We start from the raw sequence: 14,436 nt of genomic DNA, 5'->3' as shown, positions 1-14,436 counted from the left end.
TATTTAAAAATAATGAAATTAAAGTGTAATATTATAAAGAATTAGAATTAGAATATTAAAAAAATATTTACAATAATAATTTTAACATAATATAAAACAAAATATGATAAATATAGAAAATTTTAAATGAATTAACATTAAGCTAAACACTTTTAGCTTACAATATGAAACTTAATACTATAAATATAAGAAATATTAAATAAAGTAATCTAAATATAGAAATATTGAATTTTAATAATTGGTTTTATTATTTTCATTATTTTATTTCTGGTTATAAAAAAATTGACATTTTAAAGTAATATATGATAAAATTTAGAAGTATTGGTTAATGCATTTATTTTTGTATTTATATAAAGTATATAAAATATTTATTTGAGAAATTATTTATGTAAATAAAGATTGAAAAGAACGTTCTTTCATCATTCAAAAACATCTACCACCCATGAACAAAAATTATCAACCCAATTATTATATTTATATTTGCTTACAAATAAAAAAGCTTCACCCATTCTTAACTTACACTACGTTAAACCTAGGTCCATAAGGATTGAAGGGAACGTTATTTGATCATTCAAAATTATCAACAAAAAAGATCAACCTCACCTAGCTCCATCAGGACTGAATGAAACCGCGTTCTTTGATCATTCAAAGTTATGAATTACAAATGAACAAAAATTGTCAACCTCACATTGAAATATTCTTTTCAAACATGTCCCAATATCATATCCACATCGAACCTTCAAGAAACTCTCATCTAGGGTTAACCGCTTCAACACGGCAGTCTAATCTTTTCTTCCATTTGAACCCGATCTCCTCGAAAATGGTTTGATCGAACCAGCAAAGAGCCCATGGGCCTGCCGAGCCTTACCCTTCTTCGTAAAAGAAACCGTAACCGTTTCAACACGGTACTCCAATCTTCTCTTCCCTTTCGACCGGACCCATCTTCATAAAAGAAAAGCGGCTCTGACAATCTTTCAAGTTCCGCAGATTGATTCCAATTACAGAATGGCCACTTCCTCCAACATGGTCTGTAATTACACAGCGGAAATGATTCACTTCGTTTTGACTGCGAAACCCAAATTCTCTGTCTCCTTAATGCTCTTTCTACTAACATTACCATTAACTTTCGATTTCATACACTCATTACCTCCGTCCGGTAGTCCTACATTTTACTGGTCACACCATTGCAGTAACGATAGTATCAGGAATGGAAGTGCTCTGCAAAGGAACTTGAAGGTGGTTATCAATTCAGTGCTTGACAATGTTAATAAGACGGGCTACAGTGAATCAAGTTATGGAGAGAATGGAGATAAGATGTTCGGTTTTACTCAGTGCAGGGGAGATCTGAATGCCTCTGCTTGTCGGGGATGCGTTTCAAAAGCTATAGAGCATTTAGCTGTAGATTGTAATGGAAGTCTCAGTTACGGAAGCGTTAGTCTCAGTGGATGCGTTTTGACATATGCCACGCACATGCTCTCTTCTGAATCAAATGCATCCTATTCATCACACGCGTTATTTGCGTTGTGCGATAACATTACAATAAATGGCACAGAGGCAAGGGGTGTCAAGGATTGGAAAACTGCCTCTCTTTTGAGCAGGCTTATCGAGAAGGCTGTGTCCAGTAATATTGGTTACAGTACACTAAGTGATTATGGGGTTTATTCTCTGGCTGAATGTTGGAGAGAACTTAATATGAGTGGGTGTAATCAGTGCCTAAACAATATGTACAATTATTTGGGCTCCTGTCCAGCTGGTACTAGCCAAGGACTAGCCGACTTCGATAACTGCGTAATTCGTTTTGACAGCTACAAGTTTTACGATGATGGTGTGCCTCTGCTCTCAGCCCTAAATGGAAGTGGAAATAAAAGTGGTCCTTCTATACCAGCATCAAGGCCATCAAGGCCAACACAAGGTAATATTGTCATACATATTTATATTACCTTTTGGGAAAATCTCCAAAGCACTTGCTAATTCAGTTTTGTGACGCCAATTATTGTTAGCTGCAGGAAAACGTCTCGCCAAAGTGTTGGGATTGAGCATCGGTGGTGCGGTTGTTGTGGTGGTCTTGCTTGGGTTGGTTGTATTTTGGAAACGGAAAGTTAATAATCCCAGCAATAGGAAACCGCTTCCAGGTAAGATAATTTAAAAAGAAAATGAATGAGTGATTTTATAAATCATAGTTTAAAAGAATGAAAAATGAACCTCTTTTACGGATATTTAAGCATTTTATGGATTAGAATTAAAATCTATAGTGGTGTTTTAAATATTACTCAGCCATGAAATCCATCCCTGCAACAACAAAAATGAGAAAATTGAGGAAAGATGAATGTACAGGACTGTATTTATCATCATCTTTATTTAGAATAGAGTAATATTTTACATTTTAATCTTTATAGGATGTAAATTTTAAGGTTTTGGAAGTATGTGCCCGTTCAAATTTAAAATTTGAAAGTTTGTATGAGTTTAATAATATTTATAAATATTAAGTTTTGGGAGTATGTGTGAGTATCTATTGCTAAGTATATCTTTAGAAGTTTAAGGTTTGGAAGTATTTGCGAGTTCAAATTTAAAGTTTGAAAGTTTGTGTGAGTTTAACCCGTTGTGTTTAGAAGTTTAACGTTTGGAAGTATTTGTGAGTTTAAATTTAAAGTTTGAAAGTTTTTTTCCGGTGAGTTTAACAAGTTGTGTTGAGGGTATAAACATACTGGTAAATATAACTCTAAATCTATTGCTAAGTATATTTTTAGAAGTTTACAATTTTTATATTTATGCCAATTTTATAAGGTTTTTTTTATTTCTATGACTACTAACTTATGGAAAAATTTTAGGTTGGGACCATTTACAAAGAAAGGGATTTTAAGTGTATCTTTAGAAGTTTAAGGTTTGGAAGTATTTGCGAGTTTAAATTTAAAGTTTGAAATTTTCTATGAGTTTAACAAGTTGTGTTGAGGGCACAAACATAATGATAAATATAACCTGAAATCTATTGCTAAGTATATCTTTAGAAGTTTACAGTGTTTATATTTATGCCAATTCTATAAGGTTTTTTTATTTCTATGGCTATTAACTTATGGAAATTTTTTAAGTTGGGACCATTTACAAAGAAGGGGATTTTAAGTATTGGGTCTCTGCTCATATATAAAAAAATTAATTTAAAAGATGCTAATTTTTTACTCAATTGTTGTTTTTCTCTAGTCTTTTTTGCGAAGCTACTAATATTTTTACAATCAAATCAATTGAGCAACAGCATATATCTCATAATAGCAAGCTAGCAAAGCACAATGTTTTCTCATACAATCATCAACAAGGACTGGGAATTGCTTCTAGGGTTTATTGTATGACAGATTGGTAGGAGAGAAATAGAAGAATCATTGAACACCTTTCAACCTCAAAAGATTTCATTTGGAAAAGAATTGAGAGAAAATATAAAAGAACTAGTTCTTGCACAAAACTAGTCTACCTAGGACTAGACTTGCAATGCACAAGAGGGCTCACTTCTTCAAGCCCTTGGCATTTTCGACTTGTTGCGGCCACAACCAACACCCTATTAAAACCTGCCCTAGTAGCAATTTTGAATGGGTCCCCTAGAAGTTTGATCTTTCACTTCTCCGAATGATAATTCTCTGAATGACCTGTTTTATCCCAGGGATTTTAACTCTTTGCCGAGTCAAATCTTCAATTCCTAATGGTTAAGTCCCCCTTAATAAATCTCTGCCGCATCATTCATCTATAACCCTTTCTAGACCTTCATTCATATCCTTCATTGGGAATTTTCAACCCTCAAAAACCTCCCATCGCATCCTTATTTCTATATCAATGCTTTGATAATAGAGATACTTTAAAAACATGCATAAATCACCCTTTTCGCTTATCGCAATCAACACTAATACATAATATGCACCACTATACTCCGGACCCGACGGCATTATTAACCATAACACATATTCATTTCGGGTTTGGAGCCCATCGCATATCGCAATCAGCGGGGTCCGAGGCTTGTATATAAAGCACACCACGATCTACCGAACCCGCCAGGATCATTAAACACAATATATATGTTGCGGGTCCGGAGCCCATCGCAAATTGTGATCGCGCTTCAATGAAACCCAAGGTCCATTCCCTCGCCATTGAAATATTGCGATGCGATACGGTGGACCCATCGGCAGTATCAATCACAGCGCGAGGAGTAAAAGACTTATGAGCGGATCCGGAGAGTTCATATATGTGGGTGTGTTCTGTTTAAAGATCCGGCCTTAGGCATTCTCGGTCGGGTTTCCACGTGTTTTCCTGTGTATTCTGAAACCGAAGTTTTCCTGGGTTTCATCATGAAGAGATGACACACAGTCACCCTCTTTTAATCAACATCTATTCATTTCCCCAGGAAATGAAGCGCCCGAGAAGATATGCCTTCTACGTGTTAGGGGTTACATCGACTGTTCTATCTCTGTATATTCTGATTTGTATATTGAAAAGAAAAGGGGAGGTGAAAAGTTAAAGGAAGACCTAGGGTCACTTCCTTCGGCATAAGTATTACCTCCGGAGATAGGGGAGGAATTTTTTTGGGTAGAACAACTTTTGATTTATTGTGAATAAAGAAGATTGTTGGGGTCAAGAATGAGCCTTTTGTTTCAGATTTATTTTCCTCTACTTTCATGTGTTTAGAATCAAAATGTTGTTGCTGGCATAAAGATAAATGTGTTTTTCTTTGTGCACATTGAGAACATACAGTTCATGGTTATTCCTGGTTATTCAAATATTATTCAATAGCATGCTTAACTCATGAAAGGTTTCTCATTCAAAACTTTGTTAAACATCAGTTGCAAGTGTTATTTGTATGGAAAGGAATGTGTGTTCCGGTATAAGTAATTGGATTGCAATTAGGATTTAATACAACCTTGTTCTTATGTGAACCAATAATTGATTCATTTGGACTTGGAATCTATATATGATGTTCAACCTCTTTTTGTTATGCTCTTGCAGGATAGATTAGGATAGTTAGGACTAGCTTAAGTAGTGAGAAGTAGTGTAGATAGGATTTGATACATATAGGTTAGTTGTTTCTTTTGTTGATTTAATTGAAGTCTTCCTTGAGGAAGCAATCTCTCAACACCTTTAACAGTTTACGAGATCCTTTAAAACCCATTGGAGCTAGCCACCCCAAATGAAAGTAGATCTAAATGGGGTTTGTGATCGGGTTAGTTCCCCTTGTTGGTATAGTGAAAATTCGCCACGTCAACGAATTGGCGCTAGAAGGAGGGCCTGAACCACTGTCCACAACCTTTTATGATTTCATCTATAAATGTCTCTCATGGATTCAAAAAGATTAATGCATGGATCGTAAAGGTCGAAAAGATCCCTCCTCCCATTTGGAAAATCCTCATTTTGAAGAAGCAAAAGAAGGAAATCTAAGTCCTGTGTTTGGGTCACCCAAGGAAGAGAGACTGTGGGAGTACCCTGTCACTCAGGAACAACCAGTCAGAGTACTTACTCGTGCTTACGCTCGTTCCCTATCACAGCTCCCTATCATTCAGTCTTTATCTCCAACAGCTAAAATAAATCGAAGGGTTTATCACATAAAGGAAGAGACATATTTAGCCCCTTTTCTTGAAGATATTGTGCTAGAGTCTTTGCAAAGTATCGACTCTCCTTGGGAGGAAATTCTGAGGATCCCCCTTCTAAAGGCAATCCCTGGCCTAATTTCGAAAATCTTAACGAAGAACACCCGGGTGAAACCTTCAACCAGAACCTCCATATCCATAATATGGCTAACGTTCCCCCTCGAGGTGGGAATCCACCTCTACCACCTCCTCCAGGCGGGAATCAACCCCCACCTTCTTCGAGAGCACTCCCTCCCTGGCTTGCACAGGATGCCGTAGCGGTACCTGGGTAGCAGCATCCCTTACCCAAGAACGCAGAAATAGTATTGCCTAAATTTGACCCTGGGTGAGGAGACACTACTGATAACAATATTCACTCTTTCTTCCTAGTTGTGCGCATGTTGGGGATAGCTGATGAGGGTGTGGTATGTCGCTTGTTCCTTTTTACTCTGATTGGTGCAGCCTCCACGTGGTACTTTAGCTTGAGAATATGATCAATCACCTCATGGGGTGCCTTTTAGCAAGCCTTCTTAGACAATTTTGCCGATGACAAAACACCTCCGGCCTTAGTTTTAGAACTATCCCATTTAAAAATGGAAGCCAAAGAAAAGGTCAAGGATTTTCATATTCGGTTCAACACTTTGTTCAACAGAATCCCGACCAATGGTAGACCTACTGATGAGGTGCTCATGGAATTCTACATCACTGCTCTCCCTATCCCTACTGCGATGTGGGTTAAGAGAAGTAACGCACAAACCTTACAAGGTGTTGTAGATGAAGCAATAAAATTCGAGAATGAAATGATCAGTCTCACAACATGTCATCATACGACTGAAGGAAACAAAGCCTCTCATTCATCCAAGAAGAATAATTCGAGTGATAACAAAGTGGCTGAGGGCAAAGAAAGAGACACCACAGATGTGGAAGGTTTGCATCGAATCATTAAGAAATTGACAAACATAGTCATCGATATGAAAAGGAATTTTGGAGAGAGTGGAGGAGAGTATTACAATAGAAAACCCTTCAAGCCTTTCTATTGTAAGAAGACAGAAGGTGGTCATGGTCAACTTGCGTTGCCTGCTTCACCCAATGAAGGGAATCTAAATATGGAAGAGCTGGCTCTTATCGGATCTCTCCTTAACAAAGAAGAACCTATAGTGGAGCTGGAGGCAGAACAAGAAAATGAGGAAGAATACCAAGTAGAAGAGCCCTTGGATGAAGAATATGAAATCAATGTATTGTGGGGTTTATATACAATGAGAATGATGTTGACGAAGAATATAGAACGACTGAAATCCACACACGAAGTAAAGGGCCACTTGCGGGCGTGATAAAGCCTGTAGACCAAACAAAGAAATATGTTTGCCTTGTGAAGGCATCCGCTCCCAAATTTCATGTTGAGAAGGGTAAACCTAGTGGTGGGTCCAAGAACACTCCAGTTGCAAACTATCCAGAGAAAGAGAATACATCTCCGACTGCAACGAAGGCGACTCAAAATAGTAAACTCCCACCTAAGAACAAAAAAACCAGTACGTTTACTCTACCCTACCCTATTTATAACATTGATTACAACATTGTGGATGACCTTAAGAAATCTAGGGCTAATATCACATACTTCGATTTGTTGAAGTTAACGCAACAAAGAGATTTGCTGTTGAAAGCTATGAATGAACGAAATTGCAAATATCCCACCATCCCAAGCAGGCAAACCAAGAATTCGGTGTCCAGACCTATCAATAGCTCTAGTACAGCCCAAACACCATCAGTTATGGAAAGCCACTCTGTAAAAAATGAATCGAACCCCCAAAGAGGTCAGTGCGGACATGATAGGAAGGAAATCAAAATCCATGACTCCATCTTTTCTTATCACATTTGAAATCTTCAACATGAACGTACATAATTGCTTGGTAGATTCTGGTGCCTCGTCCACTGTTATGCCTTACACTGTTGCTAAAAGACTTCATGCGATACCTGAGAAAACTGGAACTCGAATTATGCAATTGGACAGAATGAATGTGAAGGTAATTGGGGAATTGAAAGATGTGTTGATTAGGATGGCTACCAAACCACAATACTCACAAGACATTGACATAGTGGTAGTTGACATACTCGAGGCTTATGGAATGCTGCTTAGAGGCACTGGTCAGAAAAACTCAATGGATATTTCTCAACTGATTGGTCCCATCTCTTGTTGCCTCATAAGGGGAAGGGTGATATGCTGAGAGTTGATCGGAAAAGATACATGAAGTATGTGGTGACGGAATTAAATGGCCCCAATGAACTTGTAATGTTTACCAACTCTATCCTTGGGAATTATAGTTTCAATGTTTGTGCCACAGAAACCTGTTTTGGAGAATTCCATGCAGAGACAATTGAAGAAACTGCAATAAACACACAGTTGGAAGCTCTACCCTATAGTCCAATTGATGAGCTGCCCTGTAATATAGTAGATGATAGAACTAATTTCATAGGAAGCAGTCAATTGATGTAACATTAGACTCTATATTTTGGACACTCTATTTTGATGGCTCTAGCTACCTTGAAGGCGCAGGTGCTGGGAGAATTATCATTGACCCACAAGGCAACCAACATCTGATGGCCAGCTGGTTGGAGTTCGCGTGCACCAACAACGCGATAGAATACGAAGGCTTGCTGCAGGGCCTGAAAAAAGCCATTGTACGAAGGTAAAAAATCTTAAAGTTTTTGGTGACTCACAGATAATTGTGGACCAAGTAAGGAAGATGATACACTGCAATTCGCCACACCTGGTAAGATACCAACATGAGGTATGGAACTTAATTGATTCTTTTAGTATCACATACGTACCTCTATAACGTTTCTTTTAAATTTCATTTTTAATACCTTCTCTTTTATCTAAACACATACATTTTTTTTCCCTTAAAACATCTTATAGATATATCATTGTTACTTTATACTACCTAGGTAGTATAATCCTTATAGTATCTTAGTTAATATAATATTTCTATATAGCTAATATAATAGTTATGTATAATCGTAATTTTTTTTGGTTGTGACTTTTGATAACAATATCAACAATATCACTACAATCCAAATTAACTCAAATTCCTCTATAATTTGTACTCACATGACCTAGTCCTTAAGTAGATTCTTTTACATGATTTTCTTTGTTAAGCAATTATTTATGGTGGTGAAGAACGATTGTGTAAGGAATTTTTCTATGGAATTAAAGAATGGTTATGTATGGTATTATATAATGGTTTATAGATCATAATTAATTATATGAATATAAAACAATAATTAATTGCATCAATCAAAATTTAATTACATGTGTTGTATAGTAAGAAAATTTGTACTTATTATTTGTTTGTACAAATTGTGTTTATATCGAGTTGTTTGAGCTTGCTCAAGTTTAAAATTTTTCTAAGTTAGTTGTAAAACATTTTTCTTGTCAATCATTGGTTGATTTAAAGTCTCTTGTACATATTGGCATTCATGAGAACCACAATCCAAGAATGGGTGAAGCATCATCAACCATGTTGAAAAATTCTTGTCCAAATCCCAAATGCAATGACATCTCATTCCATCATGACATTGTCTTAGTAATCCATGAACTTTCATCTCTTGAAAATGAGGACCCAAGGTTGACATAAATATTTAAAACAATGAGGCCACCTGACATGCCCAAATATGGACTTGAATATCTAGAACAAATGGATGATCACATTACATCTTGTCAGTTTCAAAACCTTGTTTCAAATGACTGCAAAAAGCCATCCAAGCTAGATATGTATAAATTCTTTACTATTATGGAAGGTTGTCCAAACCAAAAAATGGACACAAAATGGGTGAAAAGAATGCTAAATTGGGATTTATTCACTCATATAGACACGAAAATATCCAATATGACCACATCCCGAGAAGAGAAGACAAATATCTCATTAATATGGAAAGAATATATGGATCAAACAGATTCATGTATTTCTTTCTATGAATGGAAGAAGCAAGAAGAAAATATGGATGTATAGATGATATCTGTAGAATACTCCTCCTCCTCTTCAAGACATCAGTGGAAAGCCAATGATGGCACAAATATTGGATCCTCTTCTACTTTTCCTCCATATAAATGAATCATATTTGAAGACACAAGAAAGGTTTCTAGAGTGGTACCTTTAGTCCTAATAGATGACTCCTTTTTAGGGATTGATGGAGGAATACAAAAATTTGGTGAGCAAATAAATTGGACTAATACTGCCCTGAAAGGATTAGTAGTACATTCACCATCAACCAATGCACAAAAGGAACAAGTATACTCTTTGCAAGTTTCTATAAATAGTGTAAATAAAATCATGGATGAGCTTTAGTTTTTTGTTTCTACTATAGAAGGCTTTGTTCGAGAAAGTTACAAAGAAGCAAAGACATTATTATCAAAAATAGATAGTCAATTTGGAGAAATAGAAAGTGGAGTTCATAAGGGATTTGTTTTAACCCATGCAAAAATTGAAGACCTTTCCTCACAATTTGAGAAAACGTCTCTGACAAATAAATACAAAGCGATCCCTTCTTCACTATTATTTAGCCATCATGTGCTAGTACATTCTATCCAAAAGTTTGTAGATAAATTTCCCAGTTTGTTCTCAAAATAAAAAGTAGAAAAAGCATAATCTTCATATGATTCTCATCTTTTTTCGGTTTATAAACCTATACCTAGCCAATACTCCAAGTATTCTGCCCTTGATTTGAGCGGTTAAGGAAAGTTTCTTGAGTCCCACACATTTTTCACTAATGCCCATAAAGAATGGAACATTGACAACTTAAGCTCATGTCAAATAAGGAAAATGATTGATCAAATGTTCACATAATACAATTGATGTGCATGAGGGGACAAAGTGAAGTAGAAGCCTATAAGACATTGATTCAATATTTTACTGGTACCCTTCAGAGATGGTGGGAAGCAGAATCGTCTCAAGTACTTGTAGACAAAATGGCAGAATAAACAGTCAAAGAGGAAGCAAGAGACATTGTACATAATGAAGATGGGAATCCACAAAATAACATGATAGGTTCTCTAACATCATTCATTCATGAGAACTGGTGTGTTGCATAGACATAGATTTCAGATAAGCACTCCTTGGTACCGATGTATCTCAAATGCAAAAAGATGTCCCAATATGAACATTTTCATAGGTATTGGGTCCGGAGAATTTATGAAGTACAAGATAGAAACAAATATTTTGTGGAAACAAGAATATCTTGCCGATTTTTCTTCCAATTTTGTAGATTACTTGAAGATTCAAGAAATTTTTGAAAATCCACATGAATCTTGTACTTGGGAAGAAATATACAGCCTCATAACTAAAGATTTGGTAGGACTTTGTACAAGCATGGAAGTGAAAAAATCCATACAAAAACTGTCTAAGTTGCCTGATAGCAGATCTATTTGTAATAAATATGGTCTATCAATAGATGATCCAGTTGTACATAGGAAAATAATGAAAAAGGCCATAACAAAAATTTCAAAAAGAAAAATGAACTATTATAACAAGCCCCAAAGATCAAGAAAACCAAAAGGATATTACAAAAGGATTTCCAGATCCCACTATTATGGTCCTCAAGGTATTCATCTTAGGACACATAAGAAAGAGTCTTTGAATAGACTTACGTATTGGTTATGTGGAAAAAAGGGGAATACTTCAGATAATTTCCCACAAGGAGAAGAATAAAAATTACACAGAGGGAAAAAAATCACAGCAAATCGCTCTGAAATACCAATAGGATATGCAAAGAAGAGAAGAAAGGAAACCACTAGTCCAAATTCAATGTTACAAATGTGGTTCTAAATTCCATGAAACTATAAATTATCCTAATATTCACATCAAAGAAGAAGTACATGTTTTGGGACAAAATTATTGTGACTCTACAAAAACTTCCAGTTTCAGTATTTCTGATTCAGAATCCACAGATGATCATGATGCAATTTTTCTTGTTGACTAATTGATCTGAAAATCACTTGTGAGTGATCTTAGTTAAATAATTAATAAACAAAGGTATTATAGACTCATGTGTTGGTGTGTGTCTATGGTATCTTAGGCAACGGATCGATCAGATTGCAAAATACATAGACATTGGAAAATGGAAAACAGTAAGATAAACACAATAAGAAAATACAAGAACACAACACATTAATAAGGAGTTCACCCTATTCTCGAGGGCTACATCTCTGGTCCAGCTTTTAGTGGTGGCCTTATTTTATTATGTCTTTAAAGTAGAGATTTACAATGAGCAGCTCAACTTGAGTCTCTTGAAACAGATAATGCTTGGTAGGGTGGTTCTTGGATCCCCCAAGCCACTAGAGTGCACATACCCCTTTCCTTACCAAGTCTTGACATCTCTGGTCTTTAATGGGATGAGTCTGATGTGGTGCTCAATTCCCGACAGATATCCTCACAGGGAATTACTTGAACTTCTCAAGCCTTCTGTCTGCTCGATGCTACCTTAGGTCAGCTCGGCTCTCTGTTTTCTGCTTCTTGCTTTACTATCTCTTTCTCGCTTTTTTTCACTGTTCCCTTCTCTGGTTCTTCTTTGTTCTGTTCTGTGTCTGTTTATGGCTTAAAGCCAATCTGTCCTTGACTGTTCGCTTCCTCTTCTGCCTTTTAGGATTGCTTGCTACTATTCGCTTGGAGTTCCCTGCCTCTGTGTCATTGCCAACGTCTCACAAGGAAATGGCCACTTGTCCTCTCACAAACTGCACCGGCTCTTCCTCAATGGTTCGGTATTTTCGGTTACGCTGTGTGATGATTCATCCGCCAACTTAGCAGTCAAATCGGACTTCAGACTTTTATATTCCGCGGCTTAATTCCCTTGTCAAATCCGGTTTCTCATCGAGTGCAATCTCCGTCGTCATATTTGGAGCCCCCAGATCCTATGGTGTTCACTCTTATAGCACGGTTGACTTGCTCGATTGTTAGCCTGCGATGAGAGGTGGCTTTCTCTCTCATCTGCCGGATACGTGTCGTGCAATGTATGGAATCGCTCATTCTCTACCCAAATTTGCTTATTGCCCAATATGCCTCCGATATTCTGCCGTTTTGGAGCGCGGGTCCCGCCTTTCACTTTAGCACATTCCCTATAGTTTCCCAGCTTCCCATGCGACCGAGCACTTGGGGCCTTTCCTTCTCGAGGGGTTTTTCCCAATTGCGCATTAGAAATGGCCTCCGTTTTCCGATCCAGACTTCTTGACTGCCAGTTTGTGTCGTGCATGGTCTCCATGGGCCTCGGTCAGAGCGCTTTGGCCGAGGTCCTCATTGTTTCTTGCTGGCTACAAATTGCCACTGTCTAGAGGTCTTCCTGATAGCTCTTTGTTCATAAATTTTGAAGCCTGTCCTTATTTGATACAGTCATACCACTTTGCTAGTTTTCATGGATCCAATTCGGATCACAACCTTCCCACTGAAAAAGCTTTTGGACCACCAAAAGTTTGTTTTCAAGCATCGACTAAGTGAGGGTAAAATTGTCTCACTTGTCCAATCTCTATCCACTTTTCAATGCTCGGCTTTGAACCCTTGAGCCCGATTCTGAGGTACTCAACATCTTCCCTGCGTGTCGTCCTCACCTTCCTGTCCAAAACTATGTCTTCCTGTAATTCATTAAGATATTCAGGTAGCAGGTCATCAATAGAAGGCAATTGACTCTGCTCTTCGGGATCTTCAATTAGTGAAGGCTCAAACAACCTTAAGCAATCTGCATTTACGACTGAGTAGATGTGCATGTAAGCTGGTAGATCAAGGTGAAGAGAATTCTCACCAATTTTCTCAAGGATCTTGAAAGGTCCATACCTGATAGGCTTTAGATTTTTACCTTCACCTTGCATCCTGTCCTTGGTGATATACAGCCAGACTTGGCCACCAACTTGGAAACCATGCTCCATCCGATGCTTGTCATGCCTTGCCTAGTATTTGGCTTGGCTCTTTTCCAGCTATTCCTGTACTGCCTGGTGGATCTCTTGGATCTGTTCAATGAACCTAGTTGCCTTGTCCACATCACTATGTCCCTCAACTGTGGTGTATTTACCAAAGACAAAATCCAAAGGAGACCTAGGTGTGAAACCAAAACAGGTCTCAAAAGGAGATCTCTATGTAGAAGAATGTTTTGCTCTGTTGTAAGCATGCTGCATGTAACATAAATGTTCATCCCAAAGATTAGGATGTTTGCTGCAATATCCCCTGAGCAACTGGATCACTGTCCTATTGACTACTTCTGTCTGGCCATTAGTTTGTGGATGAAAAGTTGTGCTTTTCTTCAGTTTGGTGTCCATCAGTTCCCATAGACTTGACCAAAACTTCCCCACAAATCGGGTGTCTCGATCAGATACAATGGAAGTGGGTAATCCAAAATGAACCCATACATGTTCAAAAAACAGTTTTACTGTTTGTTCAACTGTAATTTTCTTATTACAAGGTATCAAAATAGACATTTTTATGAACCTATCCACAACAACATATAGATAATCATGACCTTTCCTATATTTAGGCAGTCCTCCAACAAAATCCATGGAAACACTTTCCCAAGGGTGAGAAGGAACTGGTAATGGAGTGTACAAGCCTAGTTTTCTATTGTTGGGCTTGCTTTTAGCACACATAGTACACCCTCTTACATATCTAGAAACTGTCTCGTTCATTTTTGGCCAATAACAAAATATTTGCAGCTGTGCAACTGTTTTACTTACCCTAAAGTGACCTGATATTAGAGAAGTGTGTGCTTCTCGAATTATCTTTACTCTTTCAGTTTGTGGAATGCAGAGCTTCCCACAATGATATAAGAGTTGGTAATTTACATGATAATCCAATTCTTCTACTCGTTT

The 14,436-nt window shown here is 37.3% G+C and overlaps 1 protein-coding gene across 2 annotated transcripts; it reads left to right on the top strand.

The window, feature by feature from the left end:
• Positions 1-786: 786 nt before the first annotated feature.
• LOC149206386 (cysteine-rich repeat secretory protein 38-like) lies at positions 787-2,288 on the top strand. Of its 2 annotated transcripts, none has more exons than XM_089393699.1 (2): positions 787-1,912; positions 2,007-2,288. In XM_089393699.1, exons 1-2 carry the CDS (start codon positions 1,006-1,008, stop codon positions 2,144-2,146), a joined length of 1,047 nt encoding a protein of 348 aa, XP_089249825.1. In that variant the 5' UTR covers positions 787-1,005; the 3' UTR covers positions 2,147-2,288. The 2 variants fall into 2 exon arrangements, with proteins under 2 accessions (XP_089249825.1, XP_089249824.1); XM_089393698.1 differs by having other exon boundaries at positions 2,001-2,288.
• Positions 2,289-14,436: the final 12,148 nt, after the last annotated feature.

The sequence above is a fragment of the Pinus tabuliformis genome, chromosome 1_2, assembly GCF_031772625.1.
Source record: "Pinus tabuliformis cultivar Carrire ecotype Pingquan chromosome 1_2, CPIR1, whole genome shotgun sequence".
In the NCBI taxonomy this organism is placed as follows: Eukaryota; Viridiplantae; Streptophyta; class Pinopsida; order Pinales; family Pinaceae; genus Pinus; species Pinus tabuliformis.
Note: the sequence above shows the minus strand (reverse complement) of the source record. Positions and strands in the feature narration are given on the sequence as shown.

Coding starts and splice junctions, on each gene's coding strand:
- LOC149206386 (XM_089393698.1), top strand. CDS start 1,006: ATGGCCACTTCCTCCAACATGGTCTGTAATTACACAGCGGAAATGATT. Junction 1,913..2,000: donor GCCATCAAGGCCAACACAAG/GTAATATTGTCA, acceptor AATTATTGTTAG/CTGCAGGAAAACGTCTCGCC.